General features: G+C 44.9%; 1 protein-coding gene across 1 annotated transcript; it reads left to right on the top strand.

Annotated features, from left to right (window-relative positions):
- The first annotated feature begins 12,235 nt into the window (after positions 1-12,235).
- Positions 12,236-16,291, top strand: IER3IP1 (immediate early response 3 interacting protein 1). The gene is made up of 3 exons (XM_030237126.2): positions 12,236-12,415; positions 13,961-14,062; positions 14,910-16,291. Exons 1-3 carry the CDS (start codon positions 12,325-12,327, stop codon positions 14,963-14,965), a joined length of 249 nt encoding a protein of 82 aa, XP_030092986.1. The 5' UTR covers positions 12,236-12,324; the 3' UTR covers positions 14,966-16,291.
- The last annotated feature ends 1,645 nt before the right edge of the window (positions 16,292-17,936 follow it).

The raw sequence follows: 17,936 nt of genomic DNA, 5'->3' as shown, positions 1-17,936 counted from the left end.
AATAAATACTTTGATGATTACAAAAAAAGGTAACTCTGACAGAAGTTTCTTCTGTCATAAAACAACATAGGTTTCTTCAAGGTGTTAGAGTAAAGATCAAAAAGTTTTGTCTGGGTATGGCAAGCAGGATAAGGCTCTTTTTGCTTATTAATAGCAAAAAAAAAAAAAAAAAACACTACACCTTTTCTTTTGTATTACTGATTAAGTAAATCCCTGTGCCTCTTAGAGTTCAGATTTCCTCGGGGTTATTTTTCTTATTCCATAATTTTTATGTAGTGTAAAACCTTGAGGCAGCTGTGCCACAAAAAATTGCTTCTCCTCAGAAAACCTGTGTTTTTCAGACTGTATCACTGAGGACTTAACAAAAACAAAGTGCAGTGTTTTCTCTGACCCTCTATGATCAAAACTTTCACCCTGCTGGCTTCTAAAGCAGAATCACTCTGCTAAGAAAAGCTCTTGGGAGAGCTCCTCTAGGACATACCACTGTTTTCCTGTCACCTCCTGTAGCTTTTCTTTCCTCCAGGAGGTTTGTCCATGGAGTTTATGCCCAGATGAGCATGGCAGGGATCTGGAACAAGATCCCTTCCATGCTGGGCTTTCAGATCCTTTCCAACCCATATGATTCTGTGATTCTATAATTCTAAATGTATTTTGACACTGTTTTACCCAGCTGCCTTGGATTATTCAGTACAATTTTGAGAGGGCTTTTTCTTCATTATAGTAATATTGATGCACACCCTCATGTGTGAAGTTTTTTATCTCCAAAGTGGTAGCCAGGTGTTCTCTAACAAGTCCCAGAGCAGGTTAAAGACCAACAGTGGTGCAGAGAAGCTCTGTCCTTGCACACAGCTCACATCCTTGCCACCTGTGGTGTGTGCCTCTGTGGCCTTATGCACACTTGGCAGCCTGTCCTGCTCTCACTGGGGTTCTTGTTATCCGTGCTGGCAGTTTTCAGGGCTGGAACTGCACCCAAGCCAGGTGAGATAAGGTGTTTCTGCAGGAAAGAGGTGCCCCCTCCTCCTCCACCACAGCTCCCCACACTGTGAGCTCAAGCTTCTCCTTTACAAAACTGAGTTTGGGGTGAGGTGACACCAGGATAAAAAAGAAAAAAGGAGTATTTATTCACATATTAATTTTTTTTTAAATAAAACTATTCACCTTCAGGAGTATTGAGGGCATCCATTGCTTTTTTTCCCCTTATTGTCTCTGAAAGTTCAATAAAAGTGAATTTCCACTCCCAAGAGAAGAACACGTCCCAGTTGCTTCCACCACATCTTCACACTGGGCATGCACAAGACATGTGGATCCGCCATGCAGATGGTCAGTGGCTTCCAAGAGTGAGGTCTGCTGTGTGTTTACCAGCTTTTTCTTTAGAAACACGGTCTGGATACCAGAGAAATCAGCAGAGATTCCCATTAACTCCAGTGACCCTTAGAGCAGACTCAAAAATCACAAATGTGTTCCACAAAGCAATCTCAGCTTTGATTTGATCTTTCTCTCTGTTTGATAAAGAAGGAAAGTGCTGGCACCTGCCTGAATACAAAGTCCTGCCTGCTCAGGAGCTCTTTTGTGGCATGTTCAGGCTTAAAGCCAAACACAAGTCCAGTGATTCCCTGCAGGAGGGAGAGAAGGTTCATACAGACCAAGCGTCCTCCTCTCTGGATGACACAAAATGAAGAGTGGATGTGTGGTTTCAACAGAAAAAACACCTGCATACGTCTGCAGGCCTGCTCTTTGCTGTTCACCTCTCTGTAAAATCTATTTAATGTAGTTATTTCGCTGCTTTCTTGAGCCACAGAGGAAAATTCATAGTTGAGGTCAACTAGACTTCTAGTTGACTGTGAATTCTTTAGAATTCTCTAAACTGTGGATGCCTGAAACCCTTCCAAACAATCTCCAGGGAACTCTGAGAGGCGCTTGGGTCCTGTTAGTTACTGTGACGTAAGAGGAGCTGGAATTGTTGTGCACCTATTTGTCTAGGCACAGCAGGAAAAACCAGTCTATCTCTATTGTTTTGAAATACCTGCCAATATGGATTTCATTAATGTTTTCTTTGTGCCTGCATTAACGAAGAAAGGGTCTCCACCCTGGGGCACCACTCCTTCTCTGACCACAGAGCCCAGGCAACCGCAGCCTCTCAGGAGATAACTCTGTGCAGCTGCCAGCTCAGCCCCAGCCTGGCAGAGGGAATGGGGGCTCCTGCAGAGCAGAATGAGGCCCAGAGCTGTGCAGGGGTGGCCTCCCTAACTGAGGCATGGGGAGGGGTAGGTGCTTTGGAGATAAAGTGGTGTTCTCTCCCCGCCCGCGACGCAGTGAGGCCGGGTGGAAGAAACACCAGAATGAAGCACTTTTGAAGCCCTGAGCTGGCCATCCCCGTCTGACAGCTCAACAACAGCTCCCTAAACTCCTGCCTGGCTCCTTTCAGTGCAGAGATCCAGGTCAGACTGTGGAGCAGCCAGACAGCAAGGACAGGGCTCAGACTTGTCACAGCTGGTGGGCTTCCCTTGCCTGGAGAGCAGCCACACTGGCCTCTCCATCCAGCCTTCTGGAGAAGACCCAAAGGCACTCCTCCTGGGACACAGCACGCTTCTGCTGCAAGTCCTGGGCACCAGCCACAGGGATGGTTTTGCTGGAGGAGTTCATGCTCCAGAGAGGGGGTCCCATGCCCTGTGGGAGCCCTGTCAGGCTCCTGGGTGGAGCTCAGCTGTGCCTCCTGCTCCAACAGAAAGACTGTGAAAATAATTGCTTATCCAGAGGATTGTGAGTAAAGCCTCTGTTTGATCCACCTCCACATTTTATTGATTGTCTAAACACGGAAGAGATTACCCTGCCCTATAAAAACCACGGAGAGAAGGAAGCAATCAACAGAGGCAAATGAAGTGAGCAATTAGTCTGAAACCCTTCGGACCAGCTTTACTTTCAGGCAAGGTCTGAGCAGTGTGATGCTGACACAGGGATCTTTAGCAGTCACAAGGTAATCCACAAATTTGTAATCTAATTCTGCTTTATATTTTAATTTCCTCGGTGTATTTTCTTGACTTCTTTTTAAGCTCAAGGGCGACACCGAGGTTTTCCTTAGGACATCTAACAGATGGGACAAAAAGATTCAGTGTCTTGGGGGCTTGGAGGACTCTCTAGTAAGCAAGTTGATTTTCCATTCTCAGTAACACTCAGCCCAGATCTCCTTGGGGAGAGGGAGAATTTCTCCCCAGAAAAACTTCACATGAGATCCTGGAGCAGATTCTGGGCTGACATTTTATTCACATGCACTGATGGACAAGAGGCAAAGCCTGGACAGATCACTTAGCTACCACTTCTGGAGGCAGTAAAATAAAGGCTCTGTGTCCTGGGGCAAATTGGCCAGGATTAGATAAAAGTATTGGCTAGATATGTCAGTGCATGTTGCTGGTGTTGTTGGGTTGTTTGTCCATGCCAAAATTCCATCCCAGGCAGTGTCTAAGGCCAGCCTGGACAAGGCTTGGAGTAACCTGGGACAGTGGAAGGTGTCCCTGCCCATGGCAGGGCACTGGATGGGCTTTAAGGTCCCTTCCAAAACAAACCATCCTGGGGTTCTGTGATTCTATAAAGATGCCATGGAGAAAAATGAAGTCAAACTCAAGACAGTGGAAGCTCATTGCCTTAACAGAGGCATTCAGGGTTTTTGAGTTGGAATAACTTCTGTCTTTTGGATCTATCCCTTAACACATCTAGGTTTACTCTCCAGTTAAAGATAATTCACATTAGAGATAGTGAAATACTCAGGTGTAATAAAGGAATCTGAACTAAATGTGCTGGTTTTGAGCATTAAGCTGGGATCTGATTGTGTCTGCCTAATTTTTCAGGATGGCCCATGCTGGTGGCGAAGATTTGTACAACTCTGTGATTGTCCAGGAAGAAGGTGTTTTACTCTCTTGTTTGTTTCCATCAGCATTTAAAATCAGTTTTGCAGTGTTTATTTTTGTGGTGACACTGCTAAGTGTGTTGCCAAGTCTGTCAGGTTGTGGATACAGGGTGTTGAGCAGGCTCAAAAGGAGTGGATGAATCAGACATGTTAGACATGCTTCTGTCGGGGTTGAGGGTGGGAAGAATGGTGAACTGAAGGGAGGAGTTGCAGCAGAAAAGAGTGGGAGCTTTGGAGGCAGGGATGTAAGCCACTGTTCATTTCCTTAAGTTTGGAATTATATACAAGAGTGAAAAAAGGATGGAAACAGATTGGAAAGGGTGGAAGTGGATGGAAAGTGCTGGCTAGACAGAGAGTAAGATTCAGGATCCTGTTTTACTATAAGTAGGTGGATAATAAGTGAAATGACTTTGTGGTCTAACAGTGCAGGGCAGACTTTTGCACCCTGAGATCCACAGGGCTGCATTTCAGTCTCAGTCCTGAAAGGCATTTTTGCTTTGCTCTTTGGTAGATAAAGACACACAAGTTATTTAACTGAGCTGTGAGATTTTTGAAGAAAAATTGGTTCCAGAAACAGCCCTCTAATACAGAGCTGGTCACCCCCTTCCACTCATGGTTTGAGCAGGAGGACTGTCAGTATTTTCAGCCTGTAGCAACCTATAATTTCAAAAAAGGCTGTGTTCCCTGAAGTTGTTTGTTGGCAAAACTCACCTGTGATTTCTCTTGAAGGTTCACCACCCTCCACCTATGCCATTGTCATGGTGTCTCTCAGTGGAAGCCTCCTGCTGCTGGTTGCCATCAGCATGGCAGTAAGTGTTCTCCGCAGGTGAGTGGCAGGGGGGAAGACAGAAACCAGGATTGCCGTGGGAATGTGTGCAGGGATGAACTCCTGCTCCAGCCAAGAGTCATCAGCCTGTGGGAACAGCCTGCCAGGCCCCAGTGGGGCTTCTTGGGGTCTTCCCAGGCCCCCCCCCTCAGCCTAGAGCTGGATGGGATAGCAGTGGCTGGAGAATCTCTAGGGTGGGTGCTTGGGTAATAGCAATTTAGGGCAATGACATTGGGTTTGTTATACAGCTGGTCCAAATTCTCCCCAACTCCAGATTTTTCACATATATCTATATCTATATCTATACCTTTATCTATATCCATACCTACATCTGTATCTGCATACCTCTATATATAGATATATACATAATTAGGTATAATTATATAGATGTGTATTTAAATTTCATAGAGAAAAATCAAGACACCCAAGCCCCTGATTCCTCAATAATGCCAATGTTTTCATTGTTTTCAATCACCTGAAGTCATGAAAAGAGGCACTTTCCTTGTGGCATCTATTTCTACAAAGAGAGGCTAAATGATATGTTTTGAGGACTCTCTTCAAACAAAAAATTTTTTTCAGTTTTAGTCTGAATGCACCCAGCCAAATGGAGCAGGGTGATGAGGTCATAGAATGTGGTTTTATAAAGGGCAGACGATTAAGGAAAAAAAGGAATATGTCACCTCCATAATTAATTCAATCAGCTCTGCCCCAGCTATCAGTTCTGTGCTGCCATAAATTACATTCTCTTATTAACTGACTTGGCTTAAAGATACCAACAGCTCCTCATGCTAATCAGACACCCAGTTATTTGTTTTTTCTCCATGTCTGTTGTGCCAGGCGTTGCACGCCAAATTATTCCTCCAAAGACCTCAGAACAGCTGTGGTGGTGGAAAAAGTCACAGTGGCAAACTGCAGCTCCGACAGGATTTCGACGGTGGATTTGACTGGCCCGATGTGCATAAATTACATTTCCTACAAGCAAAACGCGTGCCCAGACACAGTTTGCCGTCTCTGAAGAAACAATTTCCATTTCTGATGCTTCTCCTTTGACAACACCCCCCAGTTCAGCACCAGAGCAATGACAGCCCACAGCTTCTTCCATTTGCAGCTTCCTTCTGGAGAGAAAAGGGGATAAAGGACTCAGGGGATATGTGCTAGCTGAGAGAGTGGACTGACACTCATTTTCTCCACCAAAGTGCTGGACTGTGAACTCATACCACAAAAGTATTAGAAAATGCAGGGAAATTGAGTTTTTTAATGGAAGTGGAGAACAAGCACAGACACATGTACCTTTTCTCTGTGACGTGTTGTGTTAAAAATTTACTGCAGAGATTTACGTCTTTTCCATATTGCCTCTTTTCTGCGGGGTGAGTCATGGGGAAAAAATACAGGAGGGGGAATTCTGGTTATTTTTACAAAGCTTTCCCGTTCCCTCTGACTCACTCAGAATCCCAGGCCTTATGCTGAGACCTAACCTTCTGCACATTGTTCCCTATTATCTGCATGACTCCAGCTTGCTAATGCTGGCATTATTGGACAGGATGCAGCCTCCAGAGCCACCAGGTCCATGATTTGGTTTTTACCCACCCACTTTTACAGCCTGGAGAAAGAGACTATCTATTCATCTTTAAACAGTTCTGTGGCTCTCAGGGCACTGATGACGTCTGGGGTGACACCAGCTGGCCTGGCTGTCCTTCTCGTTCAGGTGGTGGCTCCAGGGATCAGGCTGGGCTGGGATCTGGCTCCAAGAGGGATCAATGTGATCCCTGGATCTGGCCAGCCCGTTCCAGCTTCATGCCCTTTGCTAACTGCTTTTGGGAGCCCCCTAGGCTGCAGCCTGTGAGCTTCTTCCTTCTCCAGGCTTAGATGGGGCCACCATCCCCTGGGGAAGCTGCTGGTGGAAGGCCTGGCCCCATTGGGACACACCAGGACACCAAAACCCTCGTGTCACCTCCTCTACTTGACACCTATCAAAAGAGGGACTTGGGGCAGGCACAGGAAGGTGAGGCTGCCTCAGCAAATCCACATTTCGTAGCCCAGAGGAAAAATCTGTGCCACAAAGGCAGCTGGACTTCAGTCACCACTGCAGCTCCTCGTGTTTGTCCCCAAGAGGGCTCACTGAGTGACTTTTCTGTTAGCAGAGGTGGAAGCCAGGCCTGATACCAAAGCTGTGGGCACATGTCAGCCATCCCTGGTCCTTTGATGTTAGCTGTAGTCCCACTCAGCATGTTTCTTCTAGCCCCATTTTCTCTGGTCCAACAGAAAAACAAATCCATGCAAGTCTGTGGTGGCAAACACCAACTCTGTGCCTGCAGGAGTTTGTGTCCTCTGGGTCTCCCTCCCTCTTTCCATGTAGTGAGCTGCTCCTGCCCGTCCTCTGCCATAGCAGCAGCCTCAGACACCCTTCTCTTCTCTTTCTTTAATCCCCCTGCCTTTTCTTCATGCTGCTCACTGCACAGAGACTAAATCCCCCACCTTTCAAAATTCATGGAGCTGTTTCCCCATCCTCTAAATCCCTCCCTAAGACTCTCTGCTGCCTCCATGCCTGAAAATCCTGCCCGTCTGTCAGCAGTGAGGCAGGGCTAAGCAGAGACTTGTAATTCCCTGAAAAAATCCATTTGTTTCCTTGCTGCCCCGCTCCCCACGTTGGCCTGCTTTCGATATCCACTGTCTTCCATCTCAGACATGGATTGGAAAATCCCCATGCCTGCCTCTGAAAAATATCTGCATGGCACCGAGCATGACAGGATTTGGGTCTGGACTGGTGCATTCCAGTGCAAAAGCAACACAAACAATGCCAATAATAATAGAACAATGTCATGTCACAGAGATGATCTTTAAGCTCCCTTCCAGCTCAAACCATTCCCTGATCCTATAACCATTCTGTACTCTTGGTGGTAGCAAGATGAGCAACAGTGTGTGTGTGTGTGTGTGTGTGTGTGTATGTGTGTATGTGTGTCTGTTTCTGTGTCTGTGACAGAGAGAGAACCAGGCAACAAATGACACTTAAAAGCTGTTATGGTTACCGAGTCAAGTAACTTAGGAAAACAGCATCGATAAATTTAGGTGTAAATCCAGAATTGGTGTATGGTTTTCCATTTTCTTCCTCAATCCCCAGGCAGTCCTTTTGTGTATGAAGCCCTATTAATGTCCTCTCAAATCTCAGGAAGGCTGTCAGGCTGTGTTTTTGGAGGGATAGCTTCTCACTTCTCAAACAAGCAAAGGCAGAGGTGACCCATGAGTCACGGATAAGGCAAGGATCTTTTCTGTACACAGCTGCTGACAGGTGACAACCAGACACACATTTTCCCAAATGTACAAAATCTTACTGCATTCCCAGCTTTAAAAAAAACCCCACATCTGGACATTAAACCAGTCACTCAGTTTGTGCTTACCAGGGACGTGTTACATCAGTCGGATGCACCATTAACTTTACAGCTTTTCGACAGTGCTATAGGTGTGATGAGTGAGGGATGACAAAGGCTTTAGTCTAACTGTGAAATTCAGCTATTGGATTTATTTATAGCACCTGCCCGAGACACAGAACCTAATTTTTTTCACCTACGCAAAGTATTTCAGGTGATGAAGTTACTTATGGTAGGAGTTGGTAAAAAAAGCTGCCACCAACAAAATGCATTTCTTCACTTCTTGGGATTGTTGGGCCAAATTTCCAGAATTTTCAGGGCCCCCAAAATTTTCTTACTCATGTCTGTGTATCTGGGTATGAACAGTGCCTAAAAAAGGAAATGGTTAAAGCTAGTTCAGAAAATAAAGTCAGAAGATGGCAAGTGAGGTGAAGGATATTTGACCTGAAGTCATAACAGGTTTTCCTTTGTCCTGGTATTTTCTCATCAGGATTAAACTCAGTTAACCCCAAAATCTCCCATGCAACAAGCATTAAGTGTAGGGGACAGTGAGACCCGGGCAGATGTGCTCTGCCTGAAAATATTGAACAAGAAATTGAGAGTGAGAAACACCAGTACCTTCACAATACTTCACCAGCCTGAAGTTTAATCCTTTGACATCTGTAAGGTGGTTTAAAACTATCCTTTATGGTGATTGAATGCACCCTGCAGATGACACCACGGGAATTTACTGTACTGAAACACAACACCTTAATGAAACAAACAAAAAAAAAAAGCCCCTTTCCTTGTAATGCAAGCCACTTTATCTGGTTATTCCTTCAACCATGTAATATGATTCAGAGATAAGACTCCTGTTGTTGCTAAGTTGCCATGATGGATTTCATTAGGGGGAAAATCATGTCAAGTTTATGTCAGCTTGATGGCAGCTGCTCTTTCAAAGTACATCTTAATTATGGGTAAAAATACTAAGCCATAACTTGTGTACTTATTGCAAAAACCTTGGGTTTTTTTTTTTTCAGGGCCATAACTCTAAGCATTAGCTCTTCACTGAGGTTAGCATTTATATATTTATAGCTTGTGTACCGTAAGGAGGTAGCCCAGGAAATGCTACTTGATCATGATGATTATTACATATCTGTGTTAGTGAGCCCCATATTCATCTCTATTTAATTATAGAATCACTGCCAGAATGCCCTAAGTTGTGTCTGAGGACAAAAGACAGCTCTGTTTGTGAGACCATCACATGTCACTACTCAGAACTTCTTAAAAATTTGCAGTGACCTTTGGGATTAAAATTTTCAGGCCAATATTGACTTTCTCTGCCTGTATGGAGTTTTATAAATTCAAGAAAAGGAGTTTTTTTTTTGTTTTGTTTTGTTTTGTTTTGTTATTTGCAGATGAAAAAAGATTATTTGAATTATAAACCCCTGCAAATCGGGGGGGGGGGGGGAAGGGGGAGTGGGAACCAGGCAATTAGTAATGGCTCCATTTTAAAATGTTAAAATTGTGGGGTTTTAGGAGTTTTGCAGTCATAGCAAATTAAAAAACCTAGATGAGAAATAGAGAAGCTGCTTTGCAGCTCCTGAGCCTCCAAGTGTGTGTTCACATGTGCCTCTACACTCAAGTGTTCCCACGAACCACTGGCTTATGAAGTTAATCATACACATGAGAGTTTTCAGAACCAAAGCCAGCATTTGGGAAAAACAATGAGTTTTCATGTAAGTAAACACTTCAGTACAGGCTTCAAAATATTGAGCTCACTGGAACTGCAGTAAATGTTTTAGTCACTACCCTGAATTGAGACTATATTCCTTTCTGAGGCTGAAATGACAAATGCTTTTGACCAGATGACAGAACTCTGATGAACATCCTTGATTCTCTATCTCCCTTGTACAATAGCAGTAATTTTGGGAGTAAATTGCAAAGAAAATATGCTGTGGTTCTGGTGGCGGAGTGCTTTATCTAAACGTATTGTTATTTAACAGTAGCGATTATTAAGTTGCACAATATTGTGACACTGATTGAACCAAAGTGGGTGTTTTGGAAAGGAAAGATGAACAAAATAAGACACTGAGGAGTGGGTTTCTTCACAGCTGATTCATGTGATGTCGGAGCATTCATGTGATGTCTGAGCATCTATTGATGACATGCTCATGACAATTGATTAATTGAAGTATCAGATCATCCCTTGCTGGTGAGGGGATCTTCACACAGAGCATGGGGACACAATATTGACAAGTGGTGAACAATTTGTCCAGATTGTGTCAGAAGTGGCAGGGCAGAGAATCAAGATGGGGGTCTCTGCAGCCCACCCCACTGAGCACAGGATGGGTCCAATAACCACCACCACAAAGGGATCATGCAAATCATTGTGCCCTGACTGAGTAATAAAAGTACCAACCATCGGAGTTAAGGGGCTTGTGTACTGTGAAATTATGGGGAAATAGAATCAGGGGGGTTATGCAAATCACCCCCTTCAGCCAGTGGGACTAAAAGAGACAAAGGGGAAAAAATGTCTATTGCATCAATAACTACACTGGGATAACTGTGTAACTACAGTACAGCGATAAGTGTGTAACTGCAGTAGTTATAACAGGGATATAGTATCCCTGAGCTCCAGTTGTGGTAATTTTGTAATTTGACTGGAGAAGCCATGATCAATCCGCTATAAAAGGTAATTGTTTTCTTTTGGAGTGTGCTTTGGATTCTGCAGCATTAGGTGCTGGACAAACAGCGTCTGGGATCTGCGCTGACTTCCTGCTAGAAACCTCAGTCTCGTTAGAAGGAAAACCAATGTACTGGGAAAACACATGGAAAAACCCCGCTGTACGTAAGGCTAAATATAAGTATAAACTCATGTATTTTTGCATGTGCATTGTTTATGTTTTTTTATTAATTCTATTTGTGTTGGGTTGCTGATGACGGATGGCCACGGGGGCTGCCCCACGCCGGGCGATGTCTTCCTTGCCAGCTCCCACCGCCAGGAGACACCACGTTACCACGTTACCGACAGAGGAGGAGGACGAGGACGAGCCTTACTCCCGCTCCGAATCCAAAGGCCACTTGCTACACGGCGAGCGGAGCTTCCCATGTCACAGCCTGCGCTGTGAGGTCCATGGGGCTCCGAGAGATCCACGGACCTGAGAAATCCACGGGGCTCCGAAGGCCCCACGGACTTGGGAAAACCATGGGGCTCCGAGGGGTCCATGGACACGAGGGATCCAGGGATCCGATGGACCCAAGGGGCTCCTAGGAACCCATGCAGATGCAAGGGATCCATGGCTCCGAGGGATCCACAGGGTTCCACGGGCCCCATGGACACGAGGGATCCATGGACCCAATGAACCTAAGAGGCTCTGACAAATCAATGGACCCAAGGGATCCAAAGGTCTCTGAACGACCAATGGACCAAAGGGATCCACGGGGTTCCAAGGGATCCATGGACTGAAGGCATTCACGGATCCAACAGACCCAAGGGGTTCTGATGGAACCGCAGGGCTCCGAGGCATCCATGAAACCGAGGGATCCACGGTTCCAACGGACCCATGGAGCTCCGAGGGACCTGCGGGGTTCTGAGGGATCCACGGACTCGAGGGCTCCACTGGGCTCCAAAGGATCCATGGGCGCGAGGGATCCACGGATCCGATGGACCCAAGGGGCTCCATGGGACCCACGGGGTTCCGAGAGATCCACGGAGTCGAGGGATCCACAGGCATCCAAGTGATCCATTGACCAGAGGGATCCATAGATCCAAAGCACTCAAGAGGCTCCAAGGAATCCCAGGGGCAACGAGGGATCCACGGGGCTCTGCGAGGTCCACAGGGTTCGGCCGGACCCTAGGGGCTCCGAAGGATTCGGGGTCCCGAGAGATCCGCGGGCGAACCCAGACACGATCGCGGCTGCCGAGAGCCGGAGGCCACGCCCCTCCAGGCCACGCCCCGAGGGGCGGGCACGGCGTAGCCGGGAGGCCACGCCTCCACAAACCGCGCCCCATTGGGCCGGGCTCATCAAGCCGCGCCCATATTTGTCCCGCCCCATAAAGCCACGCCCCTTTCATGCGCGCCCAACGCGCGGCGGCCGCGGAGAGGCCACGCCCCATCAGAGCCCCGCCCCAAGGCTTGAGTTAGGCCCCGCCCCCTCCCGCCCCGTGAAGCGAGGCCCCGCCCCCTGTGCCGCCACGTCTCTCTCGGGCGCCGCTCCCGTTCCCGCTCCCGGTGCAGCCCCGCCGGGCCATGGCGTTCACGCTCTACTCGCTGCTGCAGGCCTCGCTCCTCATCGTCAATGCCGTGGCCGTGCTGCATGAGGAGCGCTTCCTCCGCCACGGTGAGCCGGGAGGGCCGCCTGGCCTTGGGGGATGGACGCGATGGCCGCGGCCCCCGCCGCCGCTCCCTGCCGGTGGGAGCAGCAGCGCACGGGGGAGGGGTTTGGGAATCGGGGTGGGTTTGGGCTTTGGGGATGAATTCCCAGCCGCTTTCGTCGTACCTTTTTTTTTTTTTTTTTTGCCCCACCATAATTGTCCTTTTTTCCTGTTCATTTTTAACTGTTTCACGCTCCTTCGTGCCGCGCCTCGGAGTGTTTGGTGTCGTACAAAGGTTTTCTTTTTCTTGTCGTGCCTGGTTCTTGATGAGATGGCGACTCTGTCCGTGGGATTCCCAGGGCTGGGCATCCTTGCCCTTCAAAAGAAGCCAAAGCCCTGCAAAAGAGAGAAAATCCATCCACAAAAATCTGCAAAGCCATGACAAAAAAACCGGGCCAATGATCCACGGTTTCGTAGTTCAGTGGTGTGGAGAATACTGACTTCTCCACGTCAGGCTGAGCCAGGATTGTTGGCAGGAGTGCAGAAGGGCATCCCTTTCCCCTGCTGGATTTGTTTCAAGGGATCTGCTCAGCTAGGGTTTGGGCTTTTCTTTGGCTCTCCTGACGAGCAGCTGGAGTTAAAAAAGGGAGATGTGGGGACTAGTGGGATGGGTGAAGCCACTTGTCAGCCTCGTGAGACTTGGGAATATAGCTCCAGGCTCATCCCAGTGGGAAGCAGCAGCTGGCAAGGCTGGTGAGGGAGAGGACTCACCCACCACCCTCAGTTTGGTGCCAGGAAGAGGAGAAAGGGAGAACAAAAGTCACTCAAAAGTGGCCTCTGGAGAAGGAAACTCACAGCTTGGGCAGTTGAGCTTGGTGTATTGAGAGCTGCTCCTTGCTCTGCTCCTTCCCAAAATGGTAAGGGCTGCAGCCAGCAGGTCTTAGAAATCCCTAGGCACATCCCTGGTCCCATCACGCTGTGTCTGGGCATCGTAAAACTTCAGGACTTCTGCTATGCTCAGAAAAGTTCCCAATTTTTTTTTCCTCACAAGTTTTTTTTTTTTACAGCAGTTGCAAATATCATCAGCCCAATGTTGGAATCATCATTCCAAAAATCATCATTCCAAATATCATCATTCCCAATGTTGGAATTTGCACTGGCCGTTTTTCTCTCTCATGGCCTCTTTCTCAGTGCTGAAGCATCAGCACTTCCCACCCAGCAATTATTTGCTATTTTTGTTTTCGGTACTATGAACAGGTTGCAATTGGTTTAGGGTTTGACTGAGCTGTTTTAGTTTTTAAGCCCAGATGAACTCACCTTTTAGTCTGGGCACGCAGGGAACGGAGGTATATTAAAAAGGTGAGGGTTTTCTTTACAGAAACATGGATTTGAAGTTTAACAGCTTTCAGTCTACTGTATTAAAATATGCTTGTGAAATAAGGCTAATTGGGCTGTCTATCTGTGTTAGTATGAACTACATTCAGGATAGATTGCTCGTTAAAATTGCAGCATTTGTTGTGTGGTTTTGGGGTTTTTTTCCTAAAGTGTCTGTCTGTTTTTATGTGACCCAGTTGGCTGGGGAAGCGATCAAGGGATTGGAGGATTTGGAGAGGAACCAGGAATTAAAGCACAGCTGACAAACCTCATTCGATCAATACGAACCGTTATGAGAGGTAAGGGCACAATATTTACTATTATTATTGTGATTGTGATGATTATTATTACAATCTGTAATGTCTTCTTTCTGCACTAATCTATACTTCATCCGGGCCTGGTCTCTCTGTGAGAGGGTGCAGGCCTCACCCGAAGTGCCCTAATTCTGGTAAAAGTGCAGAAACGTTCCCTGGCTCTGGCTCATTTCTCCTGCTGAGCTTTTGCCTCTCCTTGGGGTTTGGCAGCTGGGAGGAAGTTTGGTGATCAACCAAAGTGTGCAATTTGTGTCAATCACTTTGTCTAAATCCACTTTTATGGGAAGTATCTGTGAGAGAAATGTAATTCTGGGGTTTCTGAAAGGCAAGCCAGGCTTATGTGCCTCAGAAGATGGGGAGAAAAATATACTTAATTTGTAAGTTACTGATAGTTTTTCGTTATGAAGGACACCAAAAATTCATTTTGTAGATGATGGTAGAGAGGGAGTAACAAATCTTAACCTGTCTCGCCCACCACTGAATAAAACTTGAAACATTTATTCTAAAGCACAGTAAAGCCAAGGATATAAGGTGAATTTTAGATCATTTACTTTCATTTGGAGCAAGAGTTGTGTTGGTTAAAACAGAACTAAAGGCTCTGGGTTAAAGTTAAAACATGCTGTGGAAAGCTATTTCTGCTGTTGCTTTCTACTAATGTCTTTGAGCCTGGCTCCTTCCACTGGTTCCAGCTTTACAGAGGAAAATGAAATGTATTTCTAGAATTTTGACTGGTTCTGCTCCTTCTCCCAAGGTTGTATGAAGCTCTGTCATTTTGTGATGTGGCAAGCAAAATTTTCACTATTAATTTCTCTTTTTTTTTTCCCCTCTGCAGTGCCATTAATAGCCCTGAACTCCATCACAATCATTCTCCTCCTGTTGTTTGGCTGAAGACACCCTGTGGAAACCCTCAGGACATCCAAAGAAGCCAGTTGCTGACCACCACTGCTCTGAGTTCCCTGGGATCCAGCACGGTTTAGCTGTCAATCTGACATTCAACTTAAAATAATAAAAGACACTGTTCCTATTTATCCCATTTCCTAATGTTCCCTTGCAGTTTCATTAAACAGGATCACGGGATCAATGCAACAACGCTGCAAACACATTGGACTGTGACCAGTTCTGTTGCTGCCTGTTCATAGTGTTGATTAATTATTAGAGTAAATGTCATAGGATGTTGCAGTGACTGGCAATGGGATGCAGCTTTTAAATGCTTTGTTACTCAGGGATGAATTTCCTTCAGTACGCTCTCCAATTTGTTTTTAAATTGAGGAAAAATTTCATGTCATAAAGAATGCTTGTTATAAAGGTTTGAAGTCCAGCTGTGATATGGAGTGAGATAAAATCAGCTGGGTAAAGTCCTGATTCAGGTTAACGTTGAAAGCTGACTTTTCCTGCTTTAATTGGGGATTTTTTGTCTTCAAATCAGTATTTCATACTATGGTAAAGTCAGTAGAAAATGCATGCAATTGCAGTGCAAAATTTAAAAAAAAAATCTAAAAATTAAGGAAAAAAAGCTGTACCTAAAGCTGAGTAACTCTGTGTTAACTTTGGGGATATTAGTGATTAATATTTGTTACTTTTTCTGTCAAGAATTGTTATTATACTTTTTAAAATATCTATTAAACTTCTGCGTGGTGATCACTGTGGTTAAAGTGGGGAACCATTTGTATTCTGAGCTTTGTGGGAAACGTGGGAGGGGAATACCATGGGAGGTGAATACCCTGCGCTTTCCAAATGCATTTCTTTGGGAAAAACCCCGAATTTGCAGCCTCTTCTGTTACTGCTCCTTCCCTTGCCCTCCATCATCATCATCATCATTTGTTAAATTAACAGCTTTGAAAGTGCAACTTTGCAGTTCTGTGGAAGAGAATGCTCCTAATTGCTTTCCTACTGGTCTTGTCTCAATTAAGACTGCTGAGTTAGGTCTGAATTGGAAAAAGTGATTCTCCTGTATCTTCATAGAGAAGTTAGAATCCTTTGTCTGTTCTTCTGCTAAAGTGTTTGACTTTATTTTAAAGAGGGAAGGCCAAAGGAAACCTGGAAGTTTCATTATTTTAAAGCAGCTTAGCCAATCATCTTTTCTCCCAATGTCTTGATGACTAAAGCATATGCTGTTGTATATGAAGAAGAATCTGTAAAACATGTAAATGCATTTAATGTGATCTTCAATCACAGGTTTTTGCAGAGTAAAGTACATCCAGGAGGAGAAGTTTATGTTGTTTCCTTTTTTCTTGTGATTTTTGTAAATAAATCCTGAATTTCCAAGTTAAACACCCTCCCAATGCTCTATCTCTCTCTCTGTCTCTCTCTGTGTACAGTGTTGATACTTCAAAACTCTGCTCCATCCTGTTCCAAATACCAGAGTTTCTGCTCTTATATGAAATGTGTAACTTTTTCCTCATCCTTGTGGCACATGGCAATATAATCTCTGTTGTGGAGCTGTATTTTTGTTTATGTAGCAAACCAGTGAGATGTGTCAAGGCTGTCCTGAGGCAGAACAGGATCTTCAGGATCCTTAGATTTTAAAACATGTGGATCTGTTAGAAGTAATTTCTTTGTGATGATCTTTGTGTCAAGAGGTGACAAGGGTACGGCCTTGAGGCTCAGCTGTTCTCACAGATCTGTCTTTGGTGGAAAGGGGGCAATGTGTGTGTGGAACATGTTGTATTCCTATGAATTTTTTTTGGAAAGAAAAGTGCCAATGTTTCCATGGCTGCAGCACTGGGAGTGAGTGCTGAACGATTTGAGGCACAGCGAGGCTGTAACCCCATTTCTGCATCCAAACTTAACTCGTCCTTACTGAAATAAAGGCCAGCACTAAAGACTGCAAACAGCAGCTTAAAAATAACAAGAGATGTAAAGTTCTCCTTCTTGCTGTGCTTCCAGAGGGGCTGCAGGCACACAGAGGGCAGAGCTGGCTGGACACAGGCAGGGAGAGGGAGCACAGGCGGGAATCCCGTGCTGGGGGCAGAATTGGGACGAGCTTCACCTGACAGGTGAAAAATCGGGATTCAAGTGGGGCAGCAGCCGAGGATCAGGTGTGCCGGGAACGAGCAGGGAATGCAGGGACAGCCAGGGAATAACCACACTGATGGTGTCCCCTTGTGAGGCTTCCAGCAGTTCTGGAACAGCGCTGTGGCTGAAACTGCAAAAAACAAGGAACATGCAAAATAGTTATTACATGTCTATACACCTTAGTCATACCTTGTAAAACTATATATAAAATTCATGCATTCGTAGGTTTCAATTCATGTTACAAAAATATATAAACACATATAAATGCAGAATTATAAATATAGGTATATTCATACATTCCTATATGGATATAATAAGTGAATAATAATATAATTATATATGTTATATTATCACTATGGACATATTATAGATTTAATTTAAAACATTATATTGTAGATCTATAACGGGAATAATTTCTTCCAAGTATTCAATATATGTATTTATATATAAATATATACTAGTTACCGTGGAGATATTATGGGTACAATATATCCATATATGGATATGATAACATTTTGTATATAACGTTTATATATATGAATAGCATAATATCAATATATTAATACATTGTTATGTATAATACCCATACAGGGCATAATATATCCATAATAAACAGATTATTGATATATTATTGATAATTAGTTTATGGATATCCACAGTGCATGGCTACGGCTACAAATATGTTCACATAGGATATAAGGGATATAATTTACATTATTTATTATTATATTCACATGTGTAATATACCTATTGCATATGTAGGATAAAGAGGCTGTAGCAGGTATAAAAATAGGGAAATAATACATAGAACGGGTGTAATTTATATAATTTATAACCATACCCA

Source organism: Serinus canaria, chromosome Z (genome assembly GCF_022539315.1).
Source record: "Serinus canaria isolate serCan28SL12 chromosome Z, serCan2020, whole genome shotgun sequence".
Classification (NCBI taxonomy): domain Eukaryota; kingdom Metazoa; phylum Chordata; class Aves; order Passeriformes; family Fringillidae; genus Serinus; species Serinus canaria.
Note: the sequence above shows the minus strand (reverse complement) of the source record. Positions and strands in the feature narration are given on the sequence as shown.